Consider the following 19,283-nt stretch of genomic DNA (forward strand, 5'->3'; position numbering starts at 1 on the left):
TTCGTATAATATCAGTTAATTTATTTTTGTACTTCTTATATCTTTGTTCCACTTCTTTTGTTTTTATTTTGATAAACAGTTTGTAGAGATTGTGTCAGGCTTGTCCCTGACAGTTTGACTATGTTTTAGTTTTTTCTCTGTTTGTCTTAGTTTCCTGTCAGCGCTTTTATTTTGTCTTCATTTCCTGAGTGTCTCCCTGAGTGCTGCTTCCCCTCAGCTGTGGCTGATTGGCACCTGGCCACACCTGGTGTCAATCAGCCAGCTACTATTTAAACCTGCCTTCTCCTCCAGTCATTGCTGGATCATTGTCGTTACTACCTGTCGTGTCGTTGTTTGCTGTATGCTGTCGTTAAGCTATTCCCTGGATCCTGACTCCTGTTCCTGCTTCCTGTTTTCTGGTTCGTGTTTGCATTTTCTTATTTTTGAACATTAAAAACATGTTTTCTTGTACCAAGCCTGCTGCCATCTCTGCATCTTGGGGTTCGTCAACTACAAACCCTGACATAATGATCCAGCCTGTTAACACGTTCCCCGCGGAGATTTCCATGGCGGAGAGGCTTAACAAAGCATTAGAATTAATGGCTAAATTGAAGAGGAGTTCGGCCGCATTTCAAGCCCTCTCCCACCCATCCCTTTCGTCTGTGGGCCTGTCTGGGGACGTCTGGGATCCGTCCCTTGAGGGGGGGGCTAGGAGTGGCTGTGCAGCTGGGGAGGCACAGCTACTCCTCACCCCAGTGGGTCTGCAACAGACGGCGCCATCCTCTTCGGTGGACCAGCAGACGCCACCATGCAGTCCGGTGGGCCAGCAGACGCCACCATGCACTCCGGTGGGTCTGCAACCTACGACGCCACCATGTACTCCGGTGGGCCGGCAGACGCCACCATGCACTCCGGTGGGCCGGCAGACGCCACCATGCACTCCGGTGGGCCGGCAGACGCCACCATGCACTCCGGTGGGCCGGCAGACGCCACCATGCAGTCCGGTGGGCCGGCAGACGCCACCATGCAGTCCGGTGGGCCGGCAGACGCCACCATGCAGTCCGGTGGGCCGGCAGACGCCACCATGCAGTCCGGTGGGCCGGCAGACGCCACCATGCAGTCCGGTGGGCCGGCAGACGCCACCATGCACTCCGGTGGGTCTACAACCGACGGCGCCACCATCCTCCTCTCCGGTGGGCCAGCAGCAGACGGCGCCACCATCCTCCTCTCCGGTGGGCCAGCAGCAGACGGCGCCACCATCCTCCTCTCCGGTGGGCCAGCAGCAGACGGCGCCACCATCCTCCTCTCCGGTGGGCCAGCAGCAGACGGCGCCACCATCCTCCTCTCCGGTGGGCCAGCAGCAGACGGCGCCACCATCCTCCTCTCCGGTGGGCCAGCAGCAGAGGGCGCCACCATCCTCTTCTTCGGTGGGCCAGCAGCAGAGGGCGCCACCATCCTCTTCTCCGGTGGGCCAGCAGCAGAGGGCGCCACCATCCTCTTCTCCGGTGGGCCAGCAGCAGAGGGCGCCACCATCCTCCTCTCCGGTGAGCCAACAGACGCCGCCACCATGCACTCCGGTGGGCCAGCAGAGGGCGCCACCGCCATCCTCCCCGGTGGGCCAGCAGAGGGCGCCACCGCCATCCTCCCCGGTGGGCCAGCAGAGGGCGCCACCGCCATCCTCCCCGGTGGGCCAGCAGAGGGCGCCACCGCCATCCTCCCCGGTGGGCCAGCAGAGGGCGCCACCGCCATCCTCTCCGGTGGGCCAGCAGAGGGCGCCACCGCCATCTTCTCCGGTGGGCCAGCAGAGGGCGCCACCATCGTCTCCGGTGGGTCCTCCCATGCCGGCGGTCGAGCCGCCTCGCCAATTGCGGCGGCGTTCAACTCGCCGTCGCCACCTAACTCTTCCCCGCTGGTTGCGGGGACACTTGGCCTGGTGGCCCACCTCCTTGTCCTCCCTCCACCCTCCCGTGACTTTGGACTGTTTTTTGGGGGGGGTGTTCCTAGAACGTCTGGTATCCGTTATAGGAAGGGGGGCTACTGTCAGGCTTGTCCCTGACAGTTTGACTATGTTTTAGTTTTTTCTCTGTTTGTCTTAGTTTCCTGTCAGCGCTTTTATTTTGTCTTCATTTCCTGAGTCTCCCTGAGTGCTGCTTCCCCTCAGCTGTGGCTGATTGGCACCTGGCCACACCTGGTGTCAATCAGCCAGCTACTATTTAAACCTGCCTTCTCCTCCAGTCATTGCTGCATCATTGTCGTTACTACCTGTCGTGTCGTTGTTTGCTGTATGCTGTCGTTACGCTATTCCCTGGATCCTGACTCCTGTTCCTGCTTCCTGTTTTCTGGTTCGTGTTTGCATTTTCTTATTTTTGAACATTAAAAACATGTTTTCTTGTACCAAGCCTGCTGCCATCTCTGCATCTTGGGGTTCGTCAACTACAAACCCTGACAGATTGTTTTTCTTTTTACAGGCATTAATTATTCCTTTCGTAAGCCAATTACTTTTTTAATGTTTTTTGTTTATAAAATATTATATCACAAGGCAGTGTTTATTATGCAGGGAAGTTAAGATATCTAAAAAATTACAATAAGCACTGTCCACATTTGGTTCTCTGTAAACTGAAGTCCAATCCTGGAAAAATAAACTATTGTTTAGGGCAGTGGTCCCCAACCACCGGTCCGTGAGGCATTTGCTACCGGGCCGCAGAGAAACATGAAACAACTTTTACAATAGAATAGAAAAGAATAGAATAGAAAGTACTTTATTGATCCCTGGGGGGAATTCAGCACCACATTTCGCTTACAATAGACAATAAACACTTAGGTATTTTTACATGTGAATAATATACAGTGGGGCAAAAAAGTATTTAGTCAGCCACCAATTGTGCAAGTTCTCCCACTTAAAATGATGACAGAGGTCTGTAATTTTCATCATAGGTACACTTCAACTGTGAGAGACAGAATGTGAAAAAAATCCAGGAATTCACATTGTAGGATTTTTAAAGAATTTATTTGTAAATTATGGTGGAAAATAAGTATTTGGTCAATAACAACAATTCAACTCAATACTTTGTAATATAACCTTTGTTGGCAATAACAGAGGTCAAACAATTACTATAGGTCTTTACCAGGTTTGCACACGCAGTAGCTGGTATTTTGGCCCATTCCTCCATGCAGATCTTCTCGAGAGCAGTGATGTTTTGGGGCTGTCGCCGAGCAACACGGACTTTCAACTCCCTCCACAGATTTTCTATGGGATTGAGGTCTGGAGACTGGCTAGGCCATTCCAGGACTTTCAAATGCTTCTTACGGAGCCACTCCTTCGTTGCCCGGGCGATGTGTTTGGGATCATTGTCATGCTGGAAGCTTTCATCATCAAAGCGCTCACTGATGGAAGGAGGTTTTGGCTCAAAATCTCACGTTACATGGCCCCATTCATTCTTTCCTTAACACGGATCAGTCGGCCTGTCCCCTTAGCAGAAAAACAGCCCCAAAGCATGATGTTTCCACCCCCATGCTTCACAGTAGGTATGGTGTTCTTGGGATGCAACTCAGTATTCTTCTTCCTCCAAACACGACGGGTTGAGTTTATACCAAAAAGTTCTATTTTGGTTTTATCTGACCACATGACATTCTCCCAATCCTCTGCTGTATCATCCATGTGCTCTCTGGCAAACTTCAGACGGGCCTGGACATGCACTGGCTTAAGCAGGGGGACACGTCTGGCACTGCAGGATTGGATTCCCTGTCGGCGTAGTGTGTTACTGATGGTAACCTTTGTTACTTTGGTCCCAGCTCTCTGCAGGTCATTCACCAGGTCCCCCCGTGTGGTTCTGGGATTTTTACTCACCGTTCTCATGATAATTTTGACCCCACGGGATGAGATCTTGCGTGGAGCCCCAGATCGAGGGAGATTATCAGTGGTCTTGTATGTCTTCCATTTTCTGATAATTGCTCCTACAGTTGATTTTTTCACACCAAGCCGCTTGCCTATTGTAGATTCACTCTTCACAGTCTGGTGCAGGTCTACAATTCTTTTCCTGGTGTCCTTCGACAGCTCTTTGGTCTTGGCCATAGTGGAGTTTGGAGTCTGACTGTTTGAGGCTGTGGACAGGTGTCTTTTATACAGATAACGAGTTCAAACAGGTGCCATTAATACAGGTAACAAGTGGAGGACAGAAGAACTTCTTAAAGAAGAAGTTACAGGTCTGTGAGAGCCAGAGATCTTTCTTGTTTGAAGTGACCAAATACTTATTTTCCACCATAATTTACAAATAAATTCTTTAAAATTCCTACAATGTGAATTCCTGGATTTTTTTTTTCACATTCTGTCTCTCACAGTTGAAGTGTACCTATGATGAAAATTACACACCTCTGTCATCATTTTAAGTGGGAGAACTTGCACAATTGGTGGCTGATTAAATACTTTTTTGCCCCACTGTAAATACAGTCTATTATACAGCATTATTCACATGTGAATAATATAAATACAGTCTAAATACAGTCTATTATACAGCATTATTCACAAGTGAATAACATAAATACAGTCAAAAAGGAACATATACACTATACAGTCTGATGGCTGTCGGTATGAAGGACCTCCTGTGTCGTTCCGTGTTGCATTTTGGGAGTCTGAGCCTTCCACTGAACGTGCTCATTCTCTCCAAAAGGTCCGAGTGTAGTGGGTGGGAGGTGTTGTCCATAATGGCTAGGAGCTTTGCTAGTCTTCTCCTCTCTGACACCACCGCCGAGTGTAGTGGGTGGGAGGTGTTGTCCATAATGGCTAGGAGCTTTGCTAGACTTCTCCTCTCTGACACCACCGCCAGAGAGTCTAGCTCCATTCCCACCACGTTACTGGTCTTCTCTACCAACTTGTCTGTTTGCGTCCCTCGCTCTCAGCCCGCTGCCGCAGCAGGCCACGGTGTACAAGAAAGCGCCCAACACCACCGTCTCGTAGAACATCTTCAACATCTTTGCACAGACGTTGAAGGATCCTAGCCTCCTGAGGAAGAAGAGGCGGCTCGGACCATTCTTGTAGAGTGCCTCAGCGTGTTTTGACCCATTCAGCTTGTTGTCGATGTGTACTCCCAGGTATTTAGAATCCTCAACTATGTCCGCATCGACCCCCCTGATGGAAACAGGGGTCGCCGGAGTACTCCTCCTCCTTCCCAGATCCACAACCAGCTCCTTGGTCTTCGTCACATTGAGCTGGAGGTGGTTCTTTCCACACCATGTGACAAAGTCCTCCACCAGTGCCCTGTATTCCTCATCATCACCATCCTCAATACACCTCACTATCGCAGTCATCAGAAAACTTCTGAAGGTGGCAGGACTGCATTCTAATGCGTATGAAAAAGTGCAATATATTTATATGTACAGTAATCTATTTATTTATATCTGCACATCATTGCTCTTTTATCCTGCACTACAACGAGCTAATGCAACAAAATGTCCTTCTTATCAGTACTGTAAAGCAGTGGTCCCCAACCACCGGTCTGGGGACTGGTACCGGCCCGTGACGCATTTGCTACCGGGCCGCAGAGAAACATTAAATAATTTATAAACTGCATTTTCTCCGACTTAACTTTCGCCTGTCCCACTCGACACACCAATAAGCTTGTTTATAGATGTACAATAGAAATGCGCGGATAGGCAATTTATTTCATCCGCAACCGCGTCAGAAAGTCGTCAACCATCCGCCATCCACCCGATGTAACGTTTGATCAGAACTGCACCCGCCCGCCATCCGCCCGTTGTTATATATCTAATATTAATTTAAAAAAAAAAAAAAAAGGGTGAAAACTACGCGAATTGCACCTTGTGCAGACAAGATTTTTCGATCGGACACGGAGGAATTAGCGATGTAAAAGACCACGTTGGGACAAAAAAACACAAGTCTAATGCCGTTGCTAGCGATACAAGTGGAAAACTTTCAACGTTTTTCGTCGCCCAAACAGATTCTTTGGATGTGATAAATGCCGAAGTTTTATTTACGGAGGCAATAATTGAGCATGGACTTCCAATCGCACTGGCTGATCACATGGGACAGTTAATAATGTAATGCAACCTTTAAAAATCATTACACGGTGATCGCGATCCCAAAAATAAACTTTTCTTGCATGATAATGTCCAGAAAAATTTGCTTTATATTACTATAGAGTCCTTTTAACGAATGAGTTTGATGGTTTATCACAAACCTTAAATGAAATTCCATGGCCACCGTCCTGCTCTCTATATCAACCAGGGTGAGCCCCACCCCTTTCGTGAGCGCACTGCGAAAGCGGACGAGGCGGGGTGTCGGTGCGGTGGGCGCGGTAGTGACCCTGGACGTGCGTCGGGCCCTTCTCGCGGATCGCCTCAGCTACGGCTCCCGGTGGGGCCCTCTCGGGGGAAGGGGCCTCGGTCCCGGACCCCGGCGAGGCGTCCCTTCTCCGCTCCGTAAAAGTGTCCATCTCTTTTCTTTTTTTTTCTTCTGTTGTGGCATATGCAGCAGGTGCCTGCTCGTTTTTCGTATGTGGGTAACAACATTTAACTATGTATATATATTTCCGAATTGGTTTAACTGCCACCCGCAAAAAAAATAAAAAAATTAAAAAAATATCTAATTAATCCGCCCGACCCGACCCGCGAGCGGATAAAATCTTATTGTTTTTAATTTCATCCGCCCGATCCGCGGATAATCCGCGGACTCCGCGGTTGTGTCCGCAAACCGCGCATCTCTAATGTACAATAACACCCCTCATAGGAAATTGCCATTTGTTATAGCTTTGTGACATGATACAATGCACATTAATCAACATCAGAATCAGAATCAGAATCAGCTTTATTGTCATTACGCAAGGTAACGAGATTGAGGCCATTCCATACAGTGCGATGTGTGCATGCTAGAAAAACAATGTGCAAATATATAAAAATTTAAAAAATGTAGAAGTGCAATGAATATGGTGTGAAATGAATATATACATGAAAAAACAAAACAAAAACAGGGTTGTTGGTGGAATCAAATCAAATCAACTTTATTTATAGAATGGGTTATTGCACCGAAGAGAAGGCAGTTATGAGGGACAATGGGGCATTCCGTTCAGGATGGTTATGGCCCTGGGGAAGAAGCTGTTCTTTAGCCTGTTTGTTTTGGTTTTAATGCACCTGTAGCGCTTCCCAGAGGGCAGCAGGTGGAACAGGTCAGAGCCAGGGTGGGTGCTGTCTTTGATGATGGCACTGGCTCTGTTGAGGCAGCGGGAGGTGTAGATGTCCGTCAGAGAGGGGAGAGGGCGGCCGATGATCTTCTGAGCCGTCTTGACCACTCTTTGCAGCCTCTCCCTGTCTGCTGCAGTGCAGCTGCCGTACCATACCGTAATACAGTAGGTCAGCAGGCTCTCGATGGACGAGCGGTAGAAGGTCAGCAGCAGGTCAGGCTTCAGGTTGTACTTCCCGAGGACTCTAAGGAAGTGTAGCCGCTGCTGAGCCTTCTTGATGATTGATGTGGTGTTGACTGTCCAGGAGAAGTCATTAGAGATGTGGACTCCAAGGTACCTGAAGGTGTGGACCCTCTCTACACGTTCGCCGTTGATGTAGAGGGGGGCAGGGTCGGTGCTGCTCCTCCTGAAGTCGACGATGATCTCTCTGGTCTTGCTGGTGTTGAGAGCGAGGTTGTTCTCCGAAGACCAGGCCGTCAGCTTCAGGACCTCCTCTCTGTAGGCAGCCTCGTCACCCCTGGAGATGAGCCCGACCACTGTGGTATCGTCGGCGAACTTGACGGTAAGGTTGTCACTATAAAATATAAAAGTGACATATTGTAGCCAAAGGCTGATTTCCATCTGCATCTCATTGCAAAGAAACAAGCCCAGGGCTCCCACTAATTCAGTGTTATAGTGAGTCGTATTTTTCATTCATTTTTTTGCTGTATTTTTTATCTGGCACAAGTGTAAAGCCGGTCCCTGGAAATAATCCCTACATTAAACCGGTCTGTGGTGCAAAAAAGGTTGGGGACCACTGGTTTAGGGCACTATCTGTTTGTGAATGTGTGGCCTTAAAAGATGTTTCACTTCATTAGGGCAGGTTTCTTCAGTTCGTGCTCACAAACTAGATAGGACAGCTCTAGTCTGAGAGGATGATGCTTGATCCAATCAATCAAAATGTTTACCCGCTTCTTTATTTTCTCCTTTTCAACAGTCAATTGCAGTTAGTGCCTTTGTTTCCGCTGCAACGATTGAGGGTTGAAAGTGTCCACCACTGCACACTCACCATTGTTGAATGTAACATCTGGATACTGACGCTGTACTGCATTTACACATACTTCAAAGTGTAAGTCCAATTAAAATGCAAATAACTGAAGTTGGAAACTGACATCCATTAAGTACACTGAGACAGATTTACAGTCACCAGCAGTAAAATGGTGGAGTGGTCGATCTGGTGGTTGTGGGTTCATTCATCAGTCTTTAGTCAGTGAATGAGGTGATGGCTTTGAAGAAGAAAAAAAAGCCCATTTACCATTCAATTACCATACATGCAACTATTTCTCTCCAGTACTCTTTCTGACATCTCCTTACCGGAGGCTATGTAAACAGAAGTAACATCTTCCACCATTCATTCTTCTTTGAAAGTCAAAAATGAGAAGTTCTATCTGTTACCAAGAATAAAAGCGGATGGTTATAATTCAGCAAAGACAGGAAGTAGGCTGCTTGCATTTGACATATAATTCTAATATGTGAGAACCAACCCCACTTGTAATACCAACATGATCTGGAGTAGAGATGCGCGGATAGGCAAATATTTCATCCGCAACCGCATCAGAAAGTCGTCAACCATCCGCAATCCACCCGATCTAACATTTGATCAGAACTGCATCCGCCCGCCATCCGCCCGGTATATCTAATATAGACGATGCAAGGCATTAGTGAGGCACCTGCCAACTACTCCGGTTTTCCCGTAATTCGTACGGTTTTCATCAACCTATTCCGGGTTACGGGTGCAGTGATAAAAAATACGTTTTTTCTTTAATTTAAAAAAAAAAAGGGTGAAAACTACGCGAATTGCACCTTGTGCAGACAAGATTTTTCGATCGGACACGGAGGAATTAGCGATGTAAAAGACCACTTTGGGACAAAAAAACACAAGTCTAATGCCGTTGCTAGCGATACAAGTGGAAAACTTTCAACGTTTTTCGTCGCCCAAACAGATTCTTTGGATGTGATAAATGCCGAAGTTTTATTTACGGAGGCAATAATTGAGCATGGACTTCCAATCGCACTGGCTGATCACATGGGACAGTTACATGTTTGTAATGCAACCTTTAAAAATCGCAGTCCCAAAAATAAACTTTTCTTGCATGATAATGTCCAGAAAAATTCGCTTTATATTACTATAGAGTCCTTTTAACGAATGAGTTTGATGGTTTATCACAAACCTTAAATGAAAGAAGTCCTTTCTTCTCCTGCACCTGCATGCACTTTGGCCTTGCTTCCTGTGTGGTGCGCAATCCTGTCGGCTGTATTTCACAGCACGACATACTGTTAAAAGTGTTTATACTATTTATGCTTTCAAGTCCAAGTTGAAGAAATCTTGTTAAATGTTGACAGCATAACTACCAAAATACAGAAGTATGTCCTTAATATTTTTGCAGTGCTATTTCTGTTGAAAAGTTCAAATGATTACATTAGAGATGTGATGTGCCACTTTTCAAAGTGTCTGATGGCTTCAATTAATTTTCATTCATTTTTCATATTTTGAATTCTTTTGAAAGGCTTACAAAAAAACTACATTTGAATTGTAATTCCATGCTATTGACAGGACTATTAATTTTAATGAAGTTAGCTTACCATGTTTACAGTATGATAATTGTGATAGAAATGTGAATTTCGGGGGGTGGCGGGCAGGTAAGCTGCTTACCTGCTGCGCGTGACGCCGGCCGCGGCGAAGGCGGACGAGGCGGGGTGTCGGTGCGGTGGGCGCGGTAGTGACCCTGGACATGCGTCGGGCCCTTCTCGCGGATCGCCTCAGCTACGGCTCCCGGTGGGGCCCTCTCGGGGGAAGGGGCCTCGGTCCCGGACACCGGCGAGGCGTCCCTTCTCCGCTCCGTAAAAGTGTCCATCTCTTTTCTTTTTTTTTCTTCTGTTGTGGCATATGCAGCAGGTGCCTGCTCGTTTTTCGTATGTGGGTAACAACATTTAACTATGTGTATATATTTCCGAATTGGTTTAACTGCCACCCGCAAAAAAAAACAAAACAAAAAAAAAAAATCTAATTGATCCGCCCGACCCGACCCGCACGCGGATAAAATCTAATTTTTTAAAATTTCATCCGCCCGATCCGCGGATAATCCGCGGACTCCGCGGTTGTGTCCGCAAACCGCGCATCTCTAATCTGGAGATATGTTTGATTTGTTTGCCAATCAACATTTTTCAAGATCTCGCCTTGTGTCAGCTTGTTTATTGACGCTGCTTCCTGAAGCTGTCAGACTCAGACATGATGTGTGTCAAAACAATTTGAACCCCCTCCAATAGTCAGAAGGCTTTTTTTAAATGTGATACTGTACGGCCAGAAGATTTCATACCAGGCGCAGCTAAGTTAAACAGGGATTCGTTTGAGAACTGGATTAAGGTAACTTTTACTGAAATCAGTCAAAAATAAATGTTCTTATGTGAATTGATTGATTGATTGAGACTTTTATTAGTAGGTTGCACAGTGAAGTACATATTCCGTACAATTGACCACTAAATGGTAACACCCGAATAAGTTTTTCAGTCGGGGTCCACTTAAATTGATTCATGATACAGATATATACTATCATCATAATACAGTCATCACAAGAGACTTCAACATTGACCTCTTGAACCCTAACAAGAAAAAGACCATTGATTGCTTTATTGATTCAATGTATCATGATTTTGATAATAATACCACAAGTGGTCTGCTATTAACCGACACCAGCAACTGCCAGTTTTGCACAATCTATGATGGAAACAACAAGAAGAGGAACACTGATGACAAAAAGACATTTCGAATACTGTGAAATGAACAAGTATGACAGCTCAAAGTTCGGAAAATACGCATTTCTTTCAATATGCATCATAACAAAAAGGGTAATACTAAAAAAATGGATATATGTTGGTAGTCCAATTCATACTGACTGGTATACACAAGCTATGGAAATTATATCAATAGAAAAAAATGCATTAAGTTTAGATAATAATGAGTCATATATTGGAATATGGGATCCATTATTTACATTTGTTTTAACTATTAAATGAACCTAAAATATGACTTATTTTATATTTGTGGAAAATATTGGACACAGTGTGTTGTGAAGTTTATGAGATGTGATGCAATTGTAAGCCACTGTGACACTATTGTTTTTTTTGTTTTTTTTAATATATAAATGGCTGTGATGATAATGTCAATCAGATACTTATAATCACTGTTATGTTGGAATTCTTATTAATAATGTTGTTGATATTATTAATTTTTGTTTGACTACTTGTTTTGTGTCATGTTTGTGTGTCCTCTCAATTGCTCTGTGCTATTCTGAATGTTGCGGGGCTGGGTTTGGTTTTGGAATTGGAATTGTATTATATATGGTATTATTGTGTGTTCTTTTGATTGATTGATTAATAAAACACATTAAATTAAATTAAATTAAATTAAAAATAAATAAATACAAAGTTGTGACAATATATACAGTGAAAATGATGTGGATGATGCATTTGGTAATGTTTTAAATACTTTCTGAGGCTTTATGACAAACACAGTCCATTGCAACAACTTGGCAAGAAGCAAAACAAGAAGAACAATCAATCATGGATGACAAAGGAACCGAACAATTATTGCAACAAGAAAAATACCTTATATAGAACATTATAACCCAAAGGTCTACAGCAGAGGTGGGACCAAGTCATTGTTTTGCAAGTCACAAGTAAGTCTCAAGTCTTTGCCCTCAAGTCCGAGTCAAGTCCCGAGTCAAGACAGGCAAGCCCCGAGTCAAGTCCAAAGTCAAGAATGGAAAGTCTCAAGTCAAGTCCTAGGTCCTGCATTTTGAGTTTCGAGTCCTTTCAAGTCCTTTTAACCACAGACTAATATATTAACACAGATTGTGTATGCTTTTCAAACGCTGTATTTATTTATTAAAACAAGTGCATTTTAAATTGCAGGAAAGAAAATTGTGCTGACATTGCACTTTATAATAGCACTATTAACCAGTCATTTTAAACATTAACTCATTCCTTTACAGAACAAACACATTGAAAAATAAAGTGCAAATGTACTTATTTGTACAAAAGTGTTAACATTGAAAAAACATGACATATACGTGAACATAACAAAAAAGTTGTACTTTTTATATGTCAGGGCCCTATGCTGCATTGCATTTGCAAAAGACCAAATTAGCCAAGAGTCTGTCAGTCATTTGTGCACGATGGGGGCGTAGTATGATGCCACCATGGCTGAAAACTCGCTCCACTGGAGCACTGGAGGCAGGCACTGCCAAGACTCTCATGGCCACTCGGAACAGTGAAGGAAGAGTCTTCATGTTCAATGCCCAGAACAAAAGGGGGGAGAGAGTTGTTTTGGGTTGGTGCACTACTTGTAAGTGTATCTTGTGTTTTTTATGTTGATTTAATTAAAAAAAGAAAAGAAAAAAAAAAATATTTCTTGTGCGGCCCGATACCAATCGATCCACGGACCAGTATCGGGCCGCGGCCCGGTGGTTGGGGACCACTGAGGTAAACAACCAACAGTATGTCAGAAAGCTAGCTAAAACGGTACACATATTCATAATATAGTATACATTTTAACTGACCTTTATTTTACTATTTTTGTCTTTTTTTTAGGTGGCTAAAATACGCGGTGCTGCTGACCGCCGTCTAACGTTACGTGTGATATATTGACTAACGTAACCCTGCTTGAAAAAAATCACTGAACAAAAAGTATGAATAAGGTAGTGAACTGCAACAGATTCCCGTGTTTGCAATAACGTTATAACGTTAGCAGTGAGTTTACAGCCTCACTGATTTAACTACACAGCAAATAAAAGTCACGTTACTTAGCCAATAAACGTTATCTTACATTCAAAACTTACCGTTCTTTGTGCAACTTCAAATGCCGGACGAAGTTGGAAGTTGTTGCCTCTCCATCAGTAATTTTCGAACCGCATGTGTTGCATACTGCAAACCGTTTTGTGTTGACCACCTCGTAATTTTTACACCCAAACAAAATTATTTTAGGTATCATTTTTTGTTCACTGGCGTGTGGTTTGGACATGTCTTCTTCGTTGGTTGTCCTGCAATTTGATTGGATGAATGCTGTGTGATGAAAACAAAGTAGATCTAATTTGATTGGCTGTTGTACTGAGACCACACCAGCTGACACACGCAACGCTGATAGACAAGTACACAATGAAAAATACGGAGCGCTCCCGAATAACTTTTTCATCTTTGGGTTTTGGGGAAAGTAGCAAGTCATGTCAAGTCATGTCAATTCAAAAGGCTCAAGTCCAAGTGAAGTCACAAGTCATTGATGTTAAAGTCTAAGTCGAGTTGCAAGTCTTTTTACATTTTGTCAAGTCGAGTCTAAAGTCATCAAATTCATGAGTCATGTGACTCGAGTCCACACCTCTGGTCTACAGAGGCAGAAAACAAGTACAAAACGTATAAAAACAAGCTATTAGCATACCATGAAAATGAAGAAAATAATAACAGTCAAATATTAGACAGGAACAAAAACAATATGAGAGCTATATGGGACATCCTCCATCCATCCATTTTCTACCGCTTATTCCCTTCGGGGTCGCTGGAGCCTATCTCAGCTACAAGCGGGCGGAAGGCGGTGTACACCCTGGACAAGTCGCTACCTCATCGCAGGGCCAACACAGATAGACAGACAACATTCACACTCACATTCACACACTAGATAGCATAATTAAAAATGGTGCTAAAAAGTATTCCCCTCAATAATTCTCAGATGAAAATGTAAAAAAATTATTAATTAATTTGTACAACACACTGTACAACACTTAAAACCTTTAGCATATAAGTATGTGGAATTAAATTATGAAATGGATTTGGCAAAGAAGTAAACAATGGGTACTAATATGATGCAGTTTAAAAAATGGTGTTCACAAAGAATCTTGATAAACATCCTGAACCCTATCAACAAAATAGACTCACTTATCTAGCTCATAATGTGAACCATAAACTTGGATTACGTGTTTGATCATTATTTACTTACTCATTGTGTATGGACCCATTACCTCCCTGCTTGGCACTCAGCATCAAGGGTTAGAATTGGGGGTTAAATCACCAAAAATGATTCTCGGGCGCGGCCACCGCTGCTGCTCACTGCGCCCCTCACCTCTCAGGGGGTGATCAAGGGTGATGGGTCAAATGCAGAGAATAATTTTGCCACACCTAGTGTGTGTGTGTGTGTGTGTGTGTGACAATCATTGGTACTTTAACTTAATTAAGTTATGTATTTATTCGCTGTTGGTTTACAAATTGAGAACAAACAAATGTGTTAAAAACTGCTTGATACGAAAATGGGTAGGTTTAAATAAGTTGTACTTTTTTCTACTCCTTTTCAGAAATGCTGTAATGAAAAAAATGGAAATACAGTGGGGCAAAAAAGTATTTAGTCAGCCACCGATTGTGCAAGTTCTCCCACTTAAAATGATGACAGAGGTCTGTAATTTTCATCATAGGTACACTTCAACTGTGAGAGACAGAATGTGAAAAAAAAGTCCAGGAATTCACATTGTAGGAATTTTAAAGAATTTATTTGTAAATTATGGTGGAAAATAAGTATTTGGTCAATAACAAAAATTCAACTCAATACTTTGTCATATAACCTTTGTTGGCAATAACAGAGGTCAAACGATTACTATAGGTCTTTACCAGGTTTGCACACACAGTAGCTGGTATTTTGGCTTATTCCTCCATGCAGATCTTCTCGAGAGCAGTGATGTTTTGGGGCTGTCGCCGAGCAACACAGACTTTCAACTCCCTCCACAGATTTTCTATGGGGTTGAGGTCTGGAGACTGGCTAGGCCACTCCAGGACTTTCAAATGCTTCTTACGGAGCCACTCCTTCGTTGACCGGGCGGTGTGTTTGGGATCATTTTCATGCTGGAAGACCCAGCCACGTTTCATCTTCAAAGCTCTCACTGATGGAAGGAGGTTTTGGCTCAAAATCTCACGATACATGGCCCCATTCATTCTTTCCTTAACACGGATCAGTCGGCCTGTCCCCTTAGCAGAAAAACAGCCCCAAAGCATGTTTCCACCCCCATGCTTCACAGTAGGTATGGTGTTCTTGGGATGCAACTCAGTATTCTTCTTCCTCCAAACACGACGAGTTGAGTTTATACCAAAAAGTTCTATTTTGGTTTCATCTGACCACATGACATTCTCCCAGTCCTCTGCTGTATCATCCATGTGCTCTCTGGCAAACTTCAGACGGGCCTGGACATGCACTGGCTTAAGCAGGGGGACACGTCTGGCCCTGCAGGATTCGATTCCCTGTCGGCGTAGTGTGTTACTGATGGTAACCTTTGTTACTTTGGTCCCAGCTCTCTGCAGGTCATTCACCAGGTCCCCCGTGTGGTTCTGGGATTTTTGCTCACCGTTCTCATGATCATTTTGACCCCACGGGAGGAGATCTTGCGTGGAGCCCCAGATCGAGGGAGATTATCAGTGGTCTTGTATGTCTTCCATTTTCTGATAATTGCTCCCACAGTTGATTTTTTCACACCAAGCTGCTTGCCTATTGTAGATTCACTCTTCACAGTCTGGTGCAGGTCTACAATTCCTTTCCTGGTGTCCTTCGACAGCTCTTTGGTCTTGGCCATAGTGGAGTTTGGAGTCTGACTGTTTGAGGCTGTGGACAGGTGTCTTTTATACAGATAACAAGTTTTAACAGGTGCCATTAATACAGGTAACGAGTGGAAGACAGAAGAGCTTCTTAAAGAAGAAGTTACAGGTCTGTGAGAGCCAGAGATCTTCGTTGTTTGAAGTGACCAAATACTTATTTTCCACCATAATTTACAAATAAATTCTTTAAAATTCCTAGAATGTGAATTCCTGGATTTTTTTCACATTCTGTCTCTCACAGTTGAAGTGTACCTATGATGAAAATTACAGACCTCTGTCATCATTTTAAGTGGGAGAACTTGCACAATCGGTGGCTGACTAAATACTTTTTTTGCCCCACTGTATGTGTCATATAATATTGCATGTTCGAAATAAACTGACACCAACCAACACCACACCACTGTTGGATAGTGTATGTGTATCTATTACATTCAATCTGTGAAACCAAAATATGCAGAAAAGCAATTTAGTCACACAACGTCACACCAACAAAATTAAGCATTGCTGTATGTACATACAGGTAAAAGCCAGTAAATTAGAATATTTTGGAACTTGAAATCTCCATCTCCATAGAGCAGGTCAGCAGCAGGAAGCATGAAGTGCTCTAAAACTTGCTGGTAGACGGCTGCGTTGACCCTGGATCTCAGGAAACAGAGTGGACCGACACCAGCAGATGACATGGCACCCCAAACCATCACTGATGGTGGAAACTTTACACTAGACTTCAGGCAACGTGGATCCTGTGCCTCTCCTGTCTTCCTCCAGACTCTGGGACCTCGATTTCCAAAGGAAATGCAAAATTTGCATGGTTGGGTGATGGTTTGGGGTGCCATGTCATCTGCTGGTGTCGGTCCACTCTGTTTCCTGAGATCCAGGGTCAACGCAGCCGTCTACCAGCAAGTTTTAGAGCACTTCATGCTTCCTGCTGCTGACCTGCTCTATGGAGATGGAGATTTCAAGTTCCAACAGGACTTGGCGCCTGCACACAGCGCAAAATCTACCCGTGCCTGGTTTACGGACCATGGTATTTCTGTTCTAAATTGGCCCGCCAACTCCCCTGACCTTAGCCCCATAGAAAATCTGTGGGGTATTGTGAAAAGGAAGATGCAGAATGCCAGACCCAAAAACGCAGAAGAGTTGAAGGCCACTATCAGAGCAACCTGGGCTCTCAAAACACCTGAGCAGTGCCAGAAACTCATCGACTCCATGCCACGCCGCATTAACGCAGTAATTGAGGCAAAAGGAGCTCCAACCAAGTATTGAGTATTGTACATGCTCATATTTTTCATTTTCATACTTTTCAGTTGGCCAACATTTCTAAAAATCCCTTTTTTGTATTAGCCTTAAGTAATATTCTAATTTTGTGACACACGGAATTTTGGATTTTCATTTGTTGCCACTTCAAATCATCAAAATTAAATGAAATAAACATTTGAATGCATCAGTCTGTGTGCAATGAATAAATATAATGTACAAGTTACACCTTTTGAATGCAATTACTGAAATAAATCAAGTTTTTCAAAATATTCTAATTTACTGGCTTTTACCTGTATACTGTATAGAATCAGAATCAGCTTTATTGTCATTACGCAAGGTAACGAGATTGAGGATATATACAGTATGTACTCAGAAGCACTAGTTAGTTGGGCAGATGTACTATAACCATGCAAACAAATGAACAAAAAGGAAGAACAAAATGGACAAGCTGGTTTCTGATTCCTTTCCAGGGACAGCTGGTCATATAAGGTAACGACAGCAGGAACCTACATTATCTTCTTTGAAAGGCGCTCATCAGAATTCATGTTCTTGGTAGATGAAAGCAGAAGGCACGGTGAAAGAAGAGGAACGTAAAACCACAACTCTAAAAAGAGAAAGGATCCTCAGCATATAAAGGGAAGCCATAGAAGCTCAGCCATACTTGAAGACCTCTGAAGATGAGAAACCCAGCTGTCACCATGAAGACACTTGTACTGCTCACGCTGATGTGTTTCCTGCAAGTCAGCATGTGTTCAGGTCAGTTGGAATCCTCTTCTCTCTGCTTCTCATCCTGATAATTGTGGAAATGTGTGTGACGCGATTTTAATTGTGCATGTGTTTGTCCAGTCAGCCCACACATGATGAAGAACGACGAATGCTGCCCCAACAGCTCAAAAATACGTATCCCATTCCAAAATGTCCGGCATGTAAAAACAACACCAGAGGGCTGCGAGCCCCAAGCCATTGTGTGAGTACAATATTAAACACACCGGATTGTTTTTGTGTGACCACCAGTCACCAGTTTGTGATCAACCTCCTAGCAAAATAAGTCACTTCTCTTCATTAAGGTCAGGGGTGTCCAAAGATTTTCCACCAACGACCACTTAAAAAATCAAAGGATGCAGGGGGTCTTTTGATATTTTTTACATTTTGTAAAGCAACCATATATCATACTTGCCAACTTTGAGACCTCCGAATTCGGGAGATGGGGGGGGAGTATATTTATAGCTAGAATTCACTGAAATTCAAGTACTTCTTTTATATATGTATATAAAAGAAATACTTGAATTTCAGTGTTCATTTATTTACACATATACACACACATAACACTCCTCTCTACTACTTGCCGTAGTTTTGAAGCAATGCATGATGGGAATCCGGATGCTGTGTGTCAGTGTATTAACGTGCCGGCTGGAATAAACACACGCTGAGCAATTGCTCCGTGCCTGCCTACTTTATGGGTTATAGATAAACCTATGGATAACGGAGACATATATAATAGTCTCCTTCTTGTTGTGTGTGCAGTTGCGCACTGAGCTCCAAAAGCCGTAGATGTTATAACGTGAGTGGGCCGGCACGCTGTTTATATGGAGGAAAAGTGGACGTGACGACAGGCTGTCCTCACTCAGGTCCGGCTGGAAATCGGGAGAAATTCGGGAGAATGGTTGTCCCGGGAGATTTTTGGGAGAGGCACTGAAATTTGGGAGGGTTGGCAAGTATGCCATATACAGGTAAAAGCCAGTAAATTAGAATATTTTGAAAAACTTGATTTATTTCAGTAATTGCATTCAAAAGGTGTAACTTGTACATTATATTTATTCATTGCACACAGACTGATGCATTCAAATGTTTATTTCATTTAATTTTGATGATTTGAAGTGGCAACAAATGAAAATCCAAAATTCCGTGTGTCACAAAATTAGAATATTACTTAAGGCTAATACAAAAAAGGGATTTTTAGAAATGTTGGCCAACTGAAAAGTATGAAAATGAAAAATATGAGCATGTACAATACTCAATACTTGGTTGGAGCTCCTTTTGCCTCAATTACTGCGTTAATGCGGCGTGGCATGGAGTCGAAGAGTTTCTGGCACTGCTCAGGTGTTATGAGAGCCCAGGTTGCTCTGATAGTGGCCTTCAACTCTTCTGCGTTTTTGGGTCTGGCATTCTGCATCTTCCTTTTCACAATACCCC

General features: G+C 43.7%; 1 protein-coding gene across 1 annotated transcript in view; it reads left to right on the forward strand.

Moving 5' to 3' along the window:
* The first annotated feature begins 2,230 nt into the window (after nt 1-2,230).
* Nucleotides 2,231-19,283, forward strand: part of LOC140679446 (C-C motif chemokine 17-like) — a 57,355-nt gene continuing 40,302 nt past the window's right edge. The window contains exons 1-3 of the mRNA XM_072914868.1: nt 2,231-2,321; nt 17,647-17,846; nt 17,937-18,057. Of these exons, the coding sequence (XP_072770969.1) occupies nt 17,768-17,846; nt 17,937-18,057 (200 nt within the window). The 5' untranslated portion in view covers nt 2,231-2,321; nt 17,647-17,767. The remainder of the gene's footprint in view (nt 2,322-17,646; nt 17,847-17,936; nt 18,058-19,283) is intronic.

Source organism: Nerophis lumbriciformis, linkage group LG15, assembly GCF_033978685.3.
Source record: "Nerophis lumbriciformis linkage group LG15, RoL_Nlum_v2.1, whole genome shotgun sequence".
NCBI classification, from domain to species: domain Eukaryota; kingdom Metazoa; phylum Chordata; class Actinopteri; order Syngnathiformes; family Syngnathidae; genus Nerophis; species Nerophis lumbriciformis.